Consider the following 13,586-nt stretch of genomic DNA (forward strand, 5'->3'; position numbering starts at 1 on the left):
AGTAGTTTCTGTGTGAATTTCAACATCATATTTGCTACAGACAGACTTTTAAGTACAAGGAATTTGGTGAGCTGTTTTATAGAGATAATTACACTGTAATTATTATAGAATTTACAAGACAAATTTTTCGACAACTCAGTCAACTGTTCACTGACTACTAGTCACCTGTACATAACAACACACCTTGACCTACTTACGGTCTACACCTGTGTGTCTCTTAACTTGACTGCAGACTGGCGATTGTTTAGTTATTGGCTTGGATGTTGCTTTTTTCAAGCGATTTACTGTAATTAATGAATAAAAGGAAAAACAAACGACGGAAGGGTTCCAGTGGATCTTTTAATTCCAGTAATTCTGTTTTAAATGACAGAAGTTTAGTCAACTCTTCGTCTGTCTTTGCTCAAGCCATGCAAACATTAAATGATCACGACGAAAACCTTAGTCAACCACCTTATCTATATACAACCAGCACACTCAACTTTACGAAATCGGTTGGAGCTGAATCACAGACAACTGCCAAAAGAGATTCTAATTATCCTCCATCCAATGTTAATCCGGAGTACCTGAATATAGGTCAAGCACTCTTTGAAATCAATAATCGGTTACGTAAGCTGGATATTATTGAACGACAGATCGGAAACATGGCTAAAGATCTTACCTTAGTGAGGAATGAAGTAACCAATAATACAAATCGAATCAAGGATGTCGAGGTCAAGTTCAATAGTATTGAAACTGGACTGCAATTTCAGTCTAATCCTATTGATAAGTTGCAGGATAGTAATAAAATTCTCATTGAAAAATTAAATAGTATTGAGTCTGATAATCGTGACCTAAAGCAAAATGTCATTGACCTGAAGTGTAGAGAGATGCGGGACAATCTCTTATTTTTTAATATCAAGGAAACGCCAAACGAAAATTGCCAAGCTTTAGTTCACGAGTTCATTAAAACCAAACTAGATATACCCAATTCTGAAACAAGGATTAAATTTGATCGTGTTCATAGGCTTGGAAAAAGGCGAAGCACTAGGCAAAACATCCCCGATGATAATAACGCTGATATAGCGCCAATTGAATTGGTTGCTGACAAAGACTCCAGACCGATTGTCGCTAAATTTAATTATTTCCCAGAGAGAGAAGAGGTACGTAAATATGGGTACCTACTGAAAGATACAGGTTTCGGCGTTGGAGAACAATTTCCAAAGGAGGTTGTGGCAAAACGGAAGGAATTACTACCAGTGTTTAAACGGGAGAAGGCTAGAAATAATCGCGTATCTTTGGTTCAGGATAAATTGTATATAAATGGTGAATTATATAATCCCAGATAGGACAGGTTTGGGGGCCAGCTTACAATATTATGTTGGAACATTAATGGTGGTTTGTCGGGTAAACTAAATGACCAAAATTTCTCGGAATATATAAGCAAATTTAGCTTAATTTTTTGCATTCATTCCGGTAAAAACGTGAAGCGATGTACCTTACCAAATTATGACAAACACTTAATAATCCGATCAAAATGTCAAAATGGAGGTGGTATTGTTGTGTTTTGCAAAAATTCTTTGAACTCAAAATTTAGTATTATAGAGCAACATGATTATGGAATTGTTATTTGTAAATTATCTGATTTATTACTGAATGTAGACTTATTTATATGTTGCATTTATATACCTCATGAAAGATCAAAATTTTATCATATATATGACATCGATTTCTTCAATACTATACAATCACTTTATGTTAAATATAATTCATCTGGAAAATTCATCTTGTGTGGCGACTTTAATAGTAGAATATCCAACCTTGCCGAATATATTACTTTTGACACTTTCAAAGTCAATTTTTGTGATTTTGATAATATAAAAATTGTACGAAAACCAGAAGACACGATTATTAACAGTTTTGGGAAGAGATTGATTGAATTGTGTAGAAATACAGACCTATATATTCTAAATGGCATTCTTGAACCGGGAAAATTTACTTGTAGTACTGTTAACGGATCTAGTGTTATCGACTACTTTGTTTGTGATAAAAGCTGCCTTGACTTTATTCAAAGTTTTGAAGTTGATAGCTTCCAGGTTTATTCAGATCACGCCCCTTTAATATTATCTATAAACTGTGATATTTGTGTCAATGATAAAAGTGATGGTTTGGATCAATCGGTCAATTGCGTCAGCACCCGTTCTCTAAAATGGGAACCAGAAAGTGCAACACTTTTACATAATATACTATGTGATAATACAGACCAACTCATACATATTCTTGATGAATTTAACACAAACTCTGAAAGTGTCACTGAAAGAGTTAATCGCACGGCTGACAATTTTACTACCTGTCTATTTGATGTTAGTTTCACAGTCATTGGTCGTACAAAAACTGGCGCACAAATCAAAAAACCTCAAAATCAAATTAGTAATAAGTGGTTTGATTCAAAATGTGCTACCGCTAGGGACGACTTTATCAAACATCGAAATAATTATAGTAACACACGGGATGCCAGAAACAGAATTAAATTTGTACACTCCAGAACAAATTATAATAATGTCATCCGATATGCTAAAGAAGATTTTCGTACTAAATGCGGTCTTGACTTACTTTCCACAGCAAAAGATAATCCCAAGCAATTCTGGAAAACTGTTACTAAGTACAAAGGTTCTGCGCATGGTTCTGATCAATCCAGTTATATACCTCTTCAAAACTTTTATGTCCATTTCTCTGATGTTTTCAAATCTTCTAATGTTACTTCCAATGCTACATTTTGTTACGATAATTGTACAAGCGTTGACGAACTTGACGCGCCTTTTTCTGTACCAGAGATCAATGGGGCCATAAATGTACTCAAGGCTGGAAAATGTGCTGGCAAGGACGGTATTATACCAGAATTGATTAAATCTAATTCTGTAATTTTGGATGTATTAATTTGCCGACTGTTCAATATAATTTTTGAATCTGGTTCCTTTCCATCCGCATGGTCAGAGGGAGTGATAGTTCCCGTCCCTAAAAAAGGTGATCTTAAAGACCCTAATAATTACCGTGGAATAACATTGATATGTACTTTAGGAAAACTCTTTTCGATTGTTTAACACCGACGACTATACGAGTGGGCGAAGGAGAACAGAACTCTGTCTGTATTTCAATTTGGTTTTCAGCCAAATAAAAGTACCACTGACTGCATATTTATTTTACACGCTCTTGTGTCTAAGTCGTTGTCGAACGGTGAACGTTTATACTCTGCCTTCATAGACTACAGTAAGGCCTTTGACAATATCGACAGAAACTTGTTATTCCATAAATTGAGTAAAAATGGGGTCAGTGGAAAAGTCATACGAGTTATTGAGTCCATGTATGAAAATTTTAAACTATGTGTTACTCGTAATGGTCAACATTCAGATTATTTTTATTCGAGGTGTGGTGTTAAACAGGGAGATAACCTCTCCCCACTACTTTTCCTTTTCTTTCTTAATGATTTTGCTGACTTTATGAATGCTAACTCTGTTGACCCTGTGATCATTGGGACTTTAATCATTTCATGTTTCATGTATGCAGATGACACTACATTATTATCCAAATCATCGCATGGTCTTCAGAATCAGCTGAATAAGTTGTCTGAATATTGTTCTATTTGGAACCTAACTGTAAATGTCGACAAGACAAAAATTGTCGTATTTGAAAAGGGTAACAAGCATGACTTATCTAATTATAACTTTGTATATAATGATAGTGTTGTGGAATGCGTATGCTCCTTCAAATATTTAGGAGTCACATTCTCCTCTGATGGCAAATGGGACATTCATCAATAATTAGTGGCAAAAGCAGGGTCAAAAGCCTTGTATAGCCTCTATAATGTTTTTGATCAAGTTAATGTTAACGTCAGACAGCAGTTGTTTTTATTTGATTGTTATGTAGAATCTATTCTCTCGTATTCATCCGCAGTTTCGGGTCTTAATAGTTCCCTAGATATCGAGAGGTTACACTTGCAATTCTGTAAAAGAGTTCTTGCTATTCGTAAATCCACACCAACCCCAGTTGTTTATGGTGAGCTGAGTAGGTCCCCTTTAAAAATCCGTCGTCTTCAAGAAATTATTAAATACTGGTGCCATGTCATTACAGACCACGACTCGCTTGTTTATAAAGTGTATTCTGATCTGTGTCTTTGTCCCGGATTTTCAACTAAACGCAAAAATGTGAATAATTGGGCTCATCAAGTTAAATCATTACTCGACAATCTAGGTTTATCTTACATCTGGACTAGCCATTTGTGTTGTTTACCCAAACCTGGACCTATAATGCTTCGCATACGTGATCAATATATACAATCCTGGAATGGGAGCCGTAGGAACCTATCTAAACTAAAGTATTATAACCTATTTAAAAATGATTTTTGTTTTGAAAGCTATTTAAATTATTGTATATCAATGTATCGTATATCCCTTTGCAGGCTTAGGTGTACTTCACATGACCTATTTATTGAGAAAGGTCGATATTTTAAAATATTAGCACAAAATAGAATATGTGAATTATGCCATGAGTCTGTAGAAGATGAATTTCACTTTACACTGTGTTGTAAATCTTTAAATCACCTAAGAACAAAATATATCCCTAAATTTTATTCACTTCACCCTACTGTTTATAAATTTAATGAATTAATGTCTACAAATAATGGAAATCTTCAAGTTAAATTATGTAAATATGTCTTCGAAGCCTTCAAATTTCGGAAATCATTACTCACCCTGTGAGCTGTTACTTCTATATAATCTCATGTTATGAATTTTTCTATTTTATGTGTTACCATTGCTGCACTGTGTTTAAAAGCTAAAAGTCAATGACTTACAGCTATGTGAATAAAAACTTGAAACTTGAGGGAATAACTTTTAAACTTTAACACCCTATACACACTCTGCAAGCGGCATCTTTGACCCACACTCACTTAACCTTAATCCAAACTTTAAATCTTTCAACGGTTTAACAAGAAGGTGCTAAATATTTCCATTTAAATAAATACAAAAAGCAATTCGAAAAATAAACTATAAGTAAAGGAACCATCTCAGTGAATAAAGCTATTAATATGCCGTTAACCCGTGAGGCAAACCGAATGATGTTTTATAGTAAATTAGACGAATAAAACAACATATAACGTTGCCACAATAACATTGTGATTTGACGCTCTACAAATCACTAAGAGTATAACAATTGCTTGTTGAAAAAGCGTTAATAATATGTTTTTTTCCAATGCAGCAAAATCTACTGGACTGTTGTACTTAACTGATTATTTTTTAAAAATATATTCAAAAAGAATGCGTCTTTTACAGATTTCAATATAACCACAAATGGTTGATTGTTTTAATGCTAAGATAAGTATTAATGGTTTGTATTTGAAAATCAAATTATATAAGCGAAAAATAGTAAGATACATTATGTATATCTTAAAACACGCCCTTCTCAGTTACTACTTCGGCGAATATCATTTGATAATTTAGATGATCAGAATTAAAAACCGTTTTGCTATGTTATTATTTTTTTATGATTGGGTGGGGGTATACTTAATTAGGGGATTGGATTGAAAGATTATAGCAACCATCTTATGGAGACATAATGTGTGGTGCATTTACGGTCTTATAAAACTCTATTCTTACATAAAGAATTCTTGATTCGCACGGAATTGTTTTAGTCGTGATCATGTTAAGTCATGCTTATGCCAAGATCTGGGTAAGTGTTAATTTAACTAGATATCAGAAAAGTACCACGTTTTCATAAATGTACTCTTTAGATAAATTGTACAATATTTATCAGTTCACTAGTTACAATAAAATCATGCATTATAGCTATTTTTATTTATTTATCCCTGGTGCTTCAAATTCAATTTAGGGTGCCTCAACATATTTAAAAATATGTTTTAAAGCTTTAGGTCATTTTATTATATCTTTCTACCATAAATAATAGCCCGAATTTAGGTATACCAAAAGTTAAAGAAATATAAACAGTTTTTGAGTCATTCAGATATGACTGCCAAAATTGTCACCAACACACATGTCGTGTTTAGGCTAAAATCTAACCAGAAAAGTATTGTCAATACATAATAAAATTTATATTCCATTAATCAATTCCATTCCGCAATTGGTTTGTCTTAAACTCGTCATTTGTGTTCATGGGCATCAGGGTCGAGATGGCAACGTTATATGTTTTATTCGTCTAATTTACTATAAAACATCATTCGGTTTGCCTCACGGGTTAACGGCATATTAATAGCTTTATTCACTGAGATGGTTCCTTTACTTATAGTTTATTTTTCGAATTGCTTTTTGTATTTATTTAAATGGAAATATTAACAACATTCTATAAGTCAATCCACGAACATACCCAATTTCAATATTTGCGTGTTGACCTTTAACATCACACTTAGATCCTGTACGCTTTGTGTCTTACAGTCAATACATGTCATGAAGAACTCTTTAGACATAATTTCTTTTATAATACTTTACTCGTTTCTATTGAGTTGTTTAGCAGAAGTAACCCATGACAACAATATGTTGAGACGACTACGTAACAGAATAGGACGATTCAATGTTATTAAAATGACACAATGACAATTTTAATTTTATTACCAACCCTTTCACAATATTTGAATGAAATATCTCACACGGGGTGTTAATCTGTTTTCAGTTTCTATTCCAATTCAATAAAACATTTAAAACATTTAATACATGTCTTGGCTTGATTCATTATTTACAATTTAATACGTTAATCGTGTATTTTAAATAATACAGTTCAAGAGATCAAAACATTTCCGAATTTATACATTCAACATTACACGTAGACCTAAATGTATTTTTCAAATACGTGTATCGTCATCATCATCGTCATATCACTATTTAACACCAATCATCGTCGCCCGACAATTACCTTATCTATTCAAAGCGCTTGTTTAGTTTTAAATACTTGTGAACTTTACTAAAACTCACTTTGTTGAACGGGTTACTTTCGTTGGTATCGCCATATAGGAACGCTTTTGTATTTATGGATTTAAATGGGAGGGTATTTAATGTTGAGATACGCTGAGACGAATAATTTGGGCAGTGCAGAAAATAATGGTCGCTGTCTTCTTGAGTATGACCACAACTGCATGTCGGGTTATGTGAAATATGCATTAAAACTCTATGGAAGTTTAGAGCACTTTTACAATTACGAAGTCTGGAATGTATAATCTGAAATTTACGTTCTCCATAGTAACATCTTACTGACATCAATAAATACAAAAATATGACTAAGTCGAAAGTCGACAAGACGGTATACAAGCCAAAATGCAAGTCGAAAATAAGAAATTAGGAAAAAAACCGAGGGGCGCTATTATTGCAGTGTATTATTTCTTGATTTCCTATTTTCGAGTCGATTTTGGCTTGTATAGCGTTGCTGTCGCCTCACATTTTGTCGTAACTGCTACTTTTCGACTTTCGTGTTTTGGAGGGCGAAAAGTAGAAATTAAGAATGGTAGGCTTCTATAGTTAGGCGTTTGTATATATGACTGTATACTTGACACATGTACGACCTGAATGGCTGAATGGCCGGTAACCAAATATGTTATTGTGAGTGTTAAACGACATCGTAATTATTTTATATTTTGCAAAAAAAAAACAAACAACAAAAAACAAAACAAAAAAACACAAGCCGTGATTGCCATTACTACAATACGGATTACTAAATATACTTTGTGTTCAATTTTATATTTTAATACTGAAGACAGGGCCGGACTATAAATGAACAAGGCGGATCCTTTTGGCTTATATTGAGTAATTATTGCAACGTGTTACAGTTGAAAGTTCCAAAGCATTTTCACATTCCATGTCCGATAAATTTAATCATCATGCAACTACTGATTGGTGGGTCGTCGAAACATTTAGATGCATACATCACAGCACCGTGGTTTAGACAACTTGCAATTGAACTAGTTTTAATGTTGTACACATAATAAAAGAAACTGTGTTATTTCACAGCTGAATTCTATGGTAAGAACCGTAGAACCACCTTGTAGGGAATAACTTTTAAAATTTAACACCCTATACACACTCTGCCAGCGGCATCTTTGACCCACACTCACTTAACCTTAATCCAAACTTTAAATCTTTCAACGGTTTAACAAGAAGGTGCTAAATATTTCCATTTAAATAAATACAAAAAGCAATTCGAAAAATAAACTATAAGTAAAGGAACCATCTCAGTGAATAAAGCTATTAATATGCCGTTAACCCGTGAGGCAAACCGAATGATGTTTTATAGTAAATTAGACGAATAAAACATATAACGTTGCCATCTCGACCCTGATGCCCATGAACACAAATGACGAGTTTTAGACAAACCAATGGCGGAATGGAATTGATTAATGGAATAAAATATTTATTATGTATGGACACTAAGTTTTATGGTTAGACTTTAGCCTAAAAAAACATAGGCGCTGTGTTGGTGACAATTTTGGCAGTCATATCTGAATGGCTTAAAAACTGGTTATATTTCTTTAACTTTTGGTATACTTAAATTCGGGCTATTATTTAATATATATATTGATCAACTTGCTCTTCTTCTACTAAATTAAAGATTCGTGTGGAGATTCTGTCGATATAATCATATATTTATATCTACTCTTTCTTAAAATGGAGACGGTTAGTAAAATGGTCTTCTTTACGTTCCTAAATATCAGTATGACCTTAGTGAATACCGCACGATTACGATCCGTTCCAGACTGATAACTTTACGTTCCTAAATATCAGTCTGACCGTAGTGAATACCGTACGATTACGATCCGTTCCATACTGATACCTTAATTATAGGCTAATTATAGAGCCTTCAATTTCAAACACATTTTTATTATCATATGCTCTTATTTTTTTTTCATCATTATATGATTAACATTTCCTAAACTTTACGATTTTCAACTTTTTTTTTAAATAATAGTCCATCTCTGAGACAACAAAAACGTAAATAAATGGAAGATAAAAGCAAGAAAGACAACCCTAATAAAGGAGTCAGCTAGTAGGCCTAATTCTCTCCCCCTAATTGACTTCTATTTTAAATCCATGATGTAATTTTCTTGGTCTATGATATTTCTTTGAACATTTCAATGATTTTTTTCTTTATAATCACAGAAAGCCCAACATAGAAAAAACCTCAATAAGTATACCGGTATTGATAAACAACAGTTTTAAGCAAAATATGGTTGTTTTGGGTTATTCTACGGGGCCATACGATGATATTATAACCTCCTTTGTCGGCCACATTACAATACACAATATATATACTTTCTAGGACCAATCTATGAGACTATTTTGGTATCCATTCGTTATCTAGATTACTAATATTTGATCTATGCTATTTCCTATCAATGCATTGGCCGAGAAAGTTCATCAGGATTTTCCAGCGGGGTTTCCCTTTGTCAGTGGTGCAGTTCAAACGGAGGGCCTGAGAAAAACAGATGTCTAGTTATTCAGATTGGACAAAAAAAACCCAAGGTCCGTGTGTCCCTTGGCTGTTGAAAGTCGATACATGTATAACAATAGGCCATAGTTCCGCTGGCTGGGCAAAATTTCCCTCATAGCACATTGTATGGCATATGCCCATACTTATCTAAGCATTAAAACAATCAACCATTTGTGGTTATATTGAAATCTGTAAAGGACGCATTCTTTTTGAATATATTTCAAAGTAGGTTTTGCTTCATTGGAAAAAAAAACATATTAGTAACACCTTTTCAACAAGCAATTGTTATACTTTTAGTGATTTGTAGAGCGTCAAATCACAATGTTATTGTATTTTTTTAAATTGTAGATTTTATTCATTCATGTAAAACATTTACTACAATCTTATAAATAAATGTATAAAACACTGAGTTCTAGATTCAGATCACAAATCCACCTAAGCTAGAAAACTGCAAATCCGAATATTTTTGTTTATAAAATATTCACTTTCCATTCAATAAATATTCCAGTCATCTAGTTTTGGATTTGGGGAAATTCATTCTCCTTTTCCCATAAATACAGATTACCGTATTATTTAATAATCAAACCAAACAGCATGTAATCAAAGCGCGCTTGTATCCGCCGTATGTGACATTGTTATGTTTTGTTTCGCTTGGGAAGCGTTTATTATACACAATAGAACTCCAGTGTAGTAAGCCATAACTATGAACAATATCATGTCCCAAATAAATAATGTAATTTGTAGATCTGCAATTGGTCACATGATGGTCCGAACATTATTTGTATGGCTCTATTTGTTGACAGCAAATACCGCTAATAATTATCTTGGATAAAATACCTCGTTTAGTAAACGAGGCAATTTTACCCAGCCTCGTTCTGAACAAAATACCTCGTTCCAAAAACAGGGCAATTTAAAAAACCACGTTTTGGAACTCCAGAGAAACGAGGTATTTTTTTTAACCTCGTTACAACGAGGCAAAATCGGGGCAAAAATTTTGACACGTTTTTGCCTCGTTTGGACAGAAATGCCGAACGAGGCATTCTGAGGTTTATAGTGTCAATGTTGATTTAAACCGACAAATAAATCGTGTTTTCAATGTGGAAGATTTTGGATGATATTGAGTTAGAGACTTAGCTACTTTAATACTTTAAGTGGTTTATGGGCGGCAGGTTATACGTAGTATTTTAGAACACCCGGTGTCATTTCTCATAAACTGCTTGAATTTATACGGGTTTACAATATTATGCAATTGATATTTTTATTGATAGGTGACTACAAACTGGTAATACAGGGATCAAGTCCTTCTTTAATAGATGGTCTGGACAAGGCAGCGTCAGAGAAGAAAACTAAATGTGTTAAATATTTCATGATGACACCAACTCCAGATGTTAACCTAGCATGTCAAGACAACAAAGGTCTAATGATATTTGCTGACGTAAGTTATGACGTATTATTATAGATTGAAGGAATGGACGAATCAAATGGGATTAACGTCTTGTTGATCGTCTATTTAGGACAGTCATGTTTAGACTGATATCACGTCGGTGGAAGCGGACGTAAAAAACAAATAACACACACACAGACTGATATGTGTCAAGGTCAAGGGGACTGACCAGTGGCGTTCCCACAATCAAGACCATTTCCGTGTACTGCCACGGTAAACCCAAATCGTACCCAAACACATGCTTTGAATATGGCCTCCAGAATTGAAATACAATTGTACTAGTCGATACTCTAGAGAATGCGTAATACTATGGTGCTTACTCTTTCCTGAATACCTAACATTTTTCATCTTTTACGAGTTCACGCATCAATCACTTTTTCCACCTACTGAACACTTTTGTGTATATAAACGCAACTAACTTTATATAAATATCATCTGAAAAATAACCAGAAACCCCCGTAGCAGCCAATGTAGAATGCATAACAGGAAAGATGTGCGACGAGCATTTTATTCTTGAAATTAATCGCACCGCCGAGGATTGGACCTTTTCGGTGGAAGGTTCATTAGTAGGGAGTCACAGTTATTGGGTCTTGGATATATCAATGAACTGACCAAAGTGCGAGACGAACTTTCTAATTCACCACTATTGCGTGTATGATAATAGCAACCTTTACAAAGGTTACTGACATGGCAATGTTAGAATCAAATATGTAAGACTCTAACAACCAAAAAAATTCGCGATGGACTTGCAACTATGTCTCAAATTCTGCATACAGATAAAATTTGAAGATCTCAAATTCTGCATACAGATAAAATTTGAAGATCCTAAAGACTTTATCTACGGATAGCCCCCCCCCCCCAAAAAAAACACAAACCTTTCTTGCATACCCCCCCCCCCCCACACACACACACACAGACATCAGGAACAAAAATATAAGAAAAATAAAATAAAACGTCAATATCTTGATTATCTTTCAGAACAAAGTTGTCTTGGGCAAAAAAGATTATTCAACTCTGTCTAAATTATGGGAAAACCAAAGACATGATGTGGAGCGAGAACATGTCTGGGAGAACTCTGTGTTGACCAAGTTCCAAAATGACACCTACTTCCAGGTTCTTGAACACGGAGACAACCATAAGATTGTCGTAGGAGACAGTAAAAATGTGAACATCATGGTAATGAACGATGGCACCATAACCGAAGATGAGGAGCAAGCAAGGCTGTGTCATCTTCTAGGTATCTGTCACCCAGAAGACAACACTCGTGTAAACCCACAAAGCTTCCAGCAGACGAAATACGGACAACTCTTTGTGAACCTCCATGTACCGCTAACCGATGGAAAAACACGTGAAATCTATCTTACCCTCTCTACTTCCGACAAAGGTGAAACCAAGGGTCAACAAATATCCATTGACCCCAGACGACGTTTCAAGCGACAGACGACAACAGGACCATGGACGCAATACTCGATAAATGACGAATATCTGTTTCCTGATTACAACCAGCACGACCACGACTGTAAGAAAGGTTGGTTTTGGAATAAGAATAAGGTTAAATGCTGTGCCGTTGGGTGTGGCCCCGTTGCCTGGGCAATGGTCCTAGGGTATTACGATAGAAGATCCCATGATAAACCCGCCACGTACAATACCGGAAGTCAAGGACTCTTCCGATGCGGCACAGACGCAACTAGTGGTTCAAACAGTTGTAAAGCCCCTTCCTCTACAACTACGCAAGTGAAGAAATTGACTGAATATCTTAACAATGTGTTGGGAACCTTTTGTCTGTCTGGACAAGGAGCCACGACACAAGGAAAGATGAAGAGATTTGAAAATTATTTCAAACCTCGACAAACTTCTGGCAACCCAAGCGTTACTGTTAATTCTAAGGGTCTTTTAAGCTTTGTCGGTGCATATAACGACGGAATCAGAAATTCTGGTCTTGCGTACATTAGAGCTAAGTGGCCTGTCGTTGTGGGTATACGGGTAAGTGGTATATTCTCCCAGCATTACCCCGTTGCCACCAAATATCGTAGCCGATGGCGAAAAGAATGCAAAAAGAATTTTTGGGGTAAAACTAAATGCACGACTAGTACACAGTACGATATGTACGTTCATATGGGTTGGGGTGGCTCTGGCAATGGCTGGAGAGCGGCTAAAATGTTTATGGCTGCTGTTGCCAGGTATTAATACAGAATCTTTATTTTTATAAATCCCACCTAGCCATTCCCGTCCCTACAGAATAATATGTTTTTAAAGCTTACTGATTGTTTTATTTTTGTCACATATATACCCGGTCAGTGTCGATACAAATGTGCACTTTACTTACTCGTTTTGTTTTTTTTTATCTTATGTTAAAAAAATCTTTGCTTATAAAGAATATAGATATTGATAGCACGTAAATAAACAAATGTGTACTTTACCTACTCGTTCTTTTATCTTATGTTGGGGGTCTCGGTGACTGAGTGGGTAAGACGCTGGCTCGCTAGCCTGGAGGTCGGGTGTTCGATCGTAAAAGATCTATTGACAGTTGGGCAAAATTTCCCTCATAGCACACTGTATGGCGTATGCCCGTCTTCATTAGCCCAGTTCGGAGCAGAACAGTAGGACGTTAAACTCTACTTCATTTCATTTCGTTTATCTTATATTAAAAAAAATCTTTGCTAATAAAGAATATATATCTTGA

General features: G+C 34.9%; 1 protein-coding gene across 1 annotated transcript in view; it reads left to right on the forward strand.

The window, feature by feature from the left end:
* The window catches only part of LOC126831536 (uncharacterized), a 34,486-nt gene extending 21,164 nt beyond the window's left edge, over window positions 1–13,322 (forward strand). Inside the window, exons 4-5 of the mRNA XM_050562077.2 lie at window positions 10,728–10,894; window positions 11,882–13,322. Of these exons, the coding sequence (XP_050418034.1) occupies window positions 10,728–10,894; window positions 11,882–13,090 (1,376 nt within the window). The 3' untranslated portion in view covers window positions 13,091–13,322. The remainder of the gene's footprint in view (window positions 1–10,727; window positions 10,895–11,881) is intronic.
* The last annotated feature ends 264 nt before the right edge of the window (window positions 13,323–13,586 follow it).

The sequence above is a fragment of the Patella vulgata genome, chromosome 9 (assembly GCF_932274485.2).
Source record: "Patella vulgata chromosome 9, xgPatVulg1.2, whole genome shotgun sequence".
Classification (NCBI taxonomy): Eukaryota; Metazoa; Mollusca; class Gastropoda; family Patellidae; genus Patella; species Patella vulgata.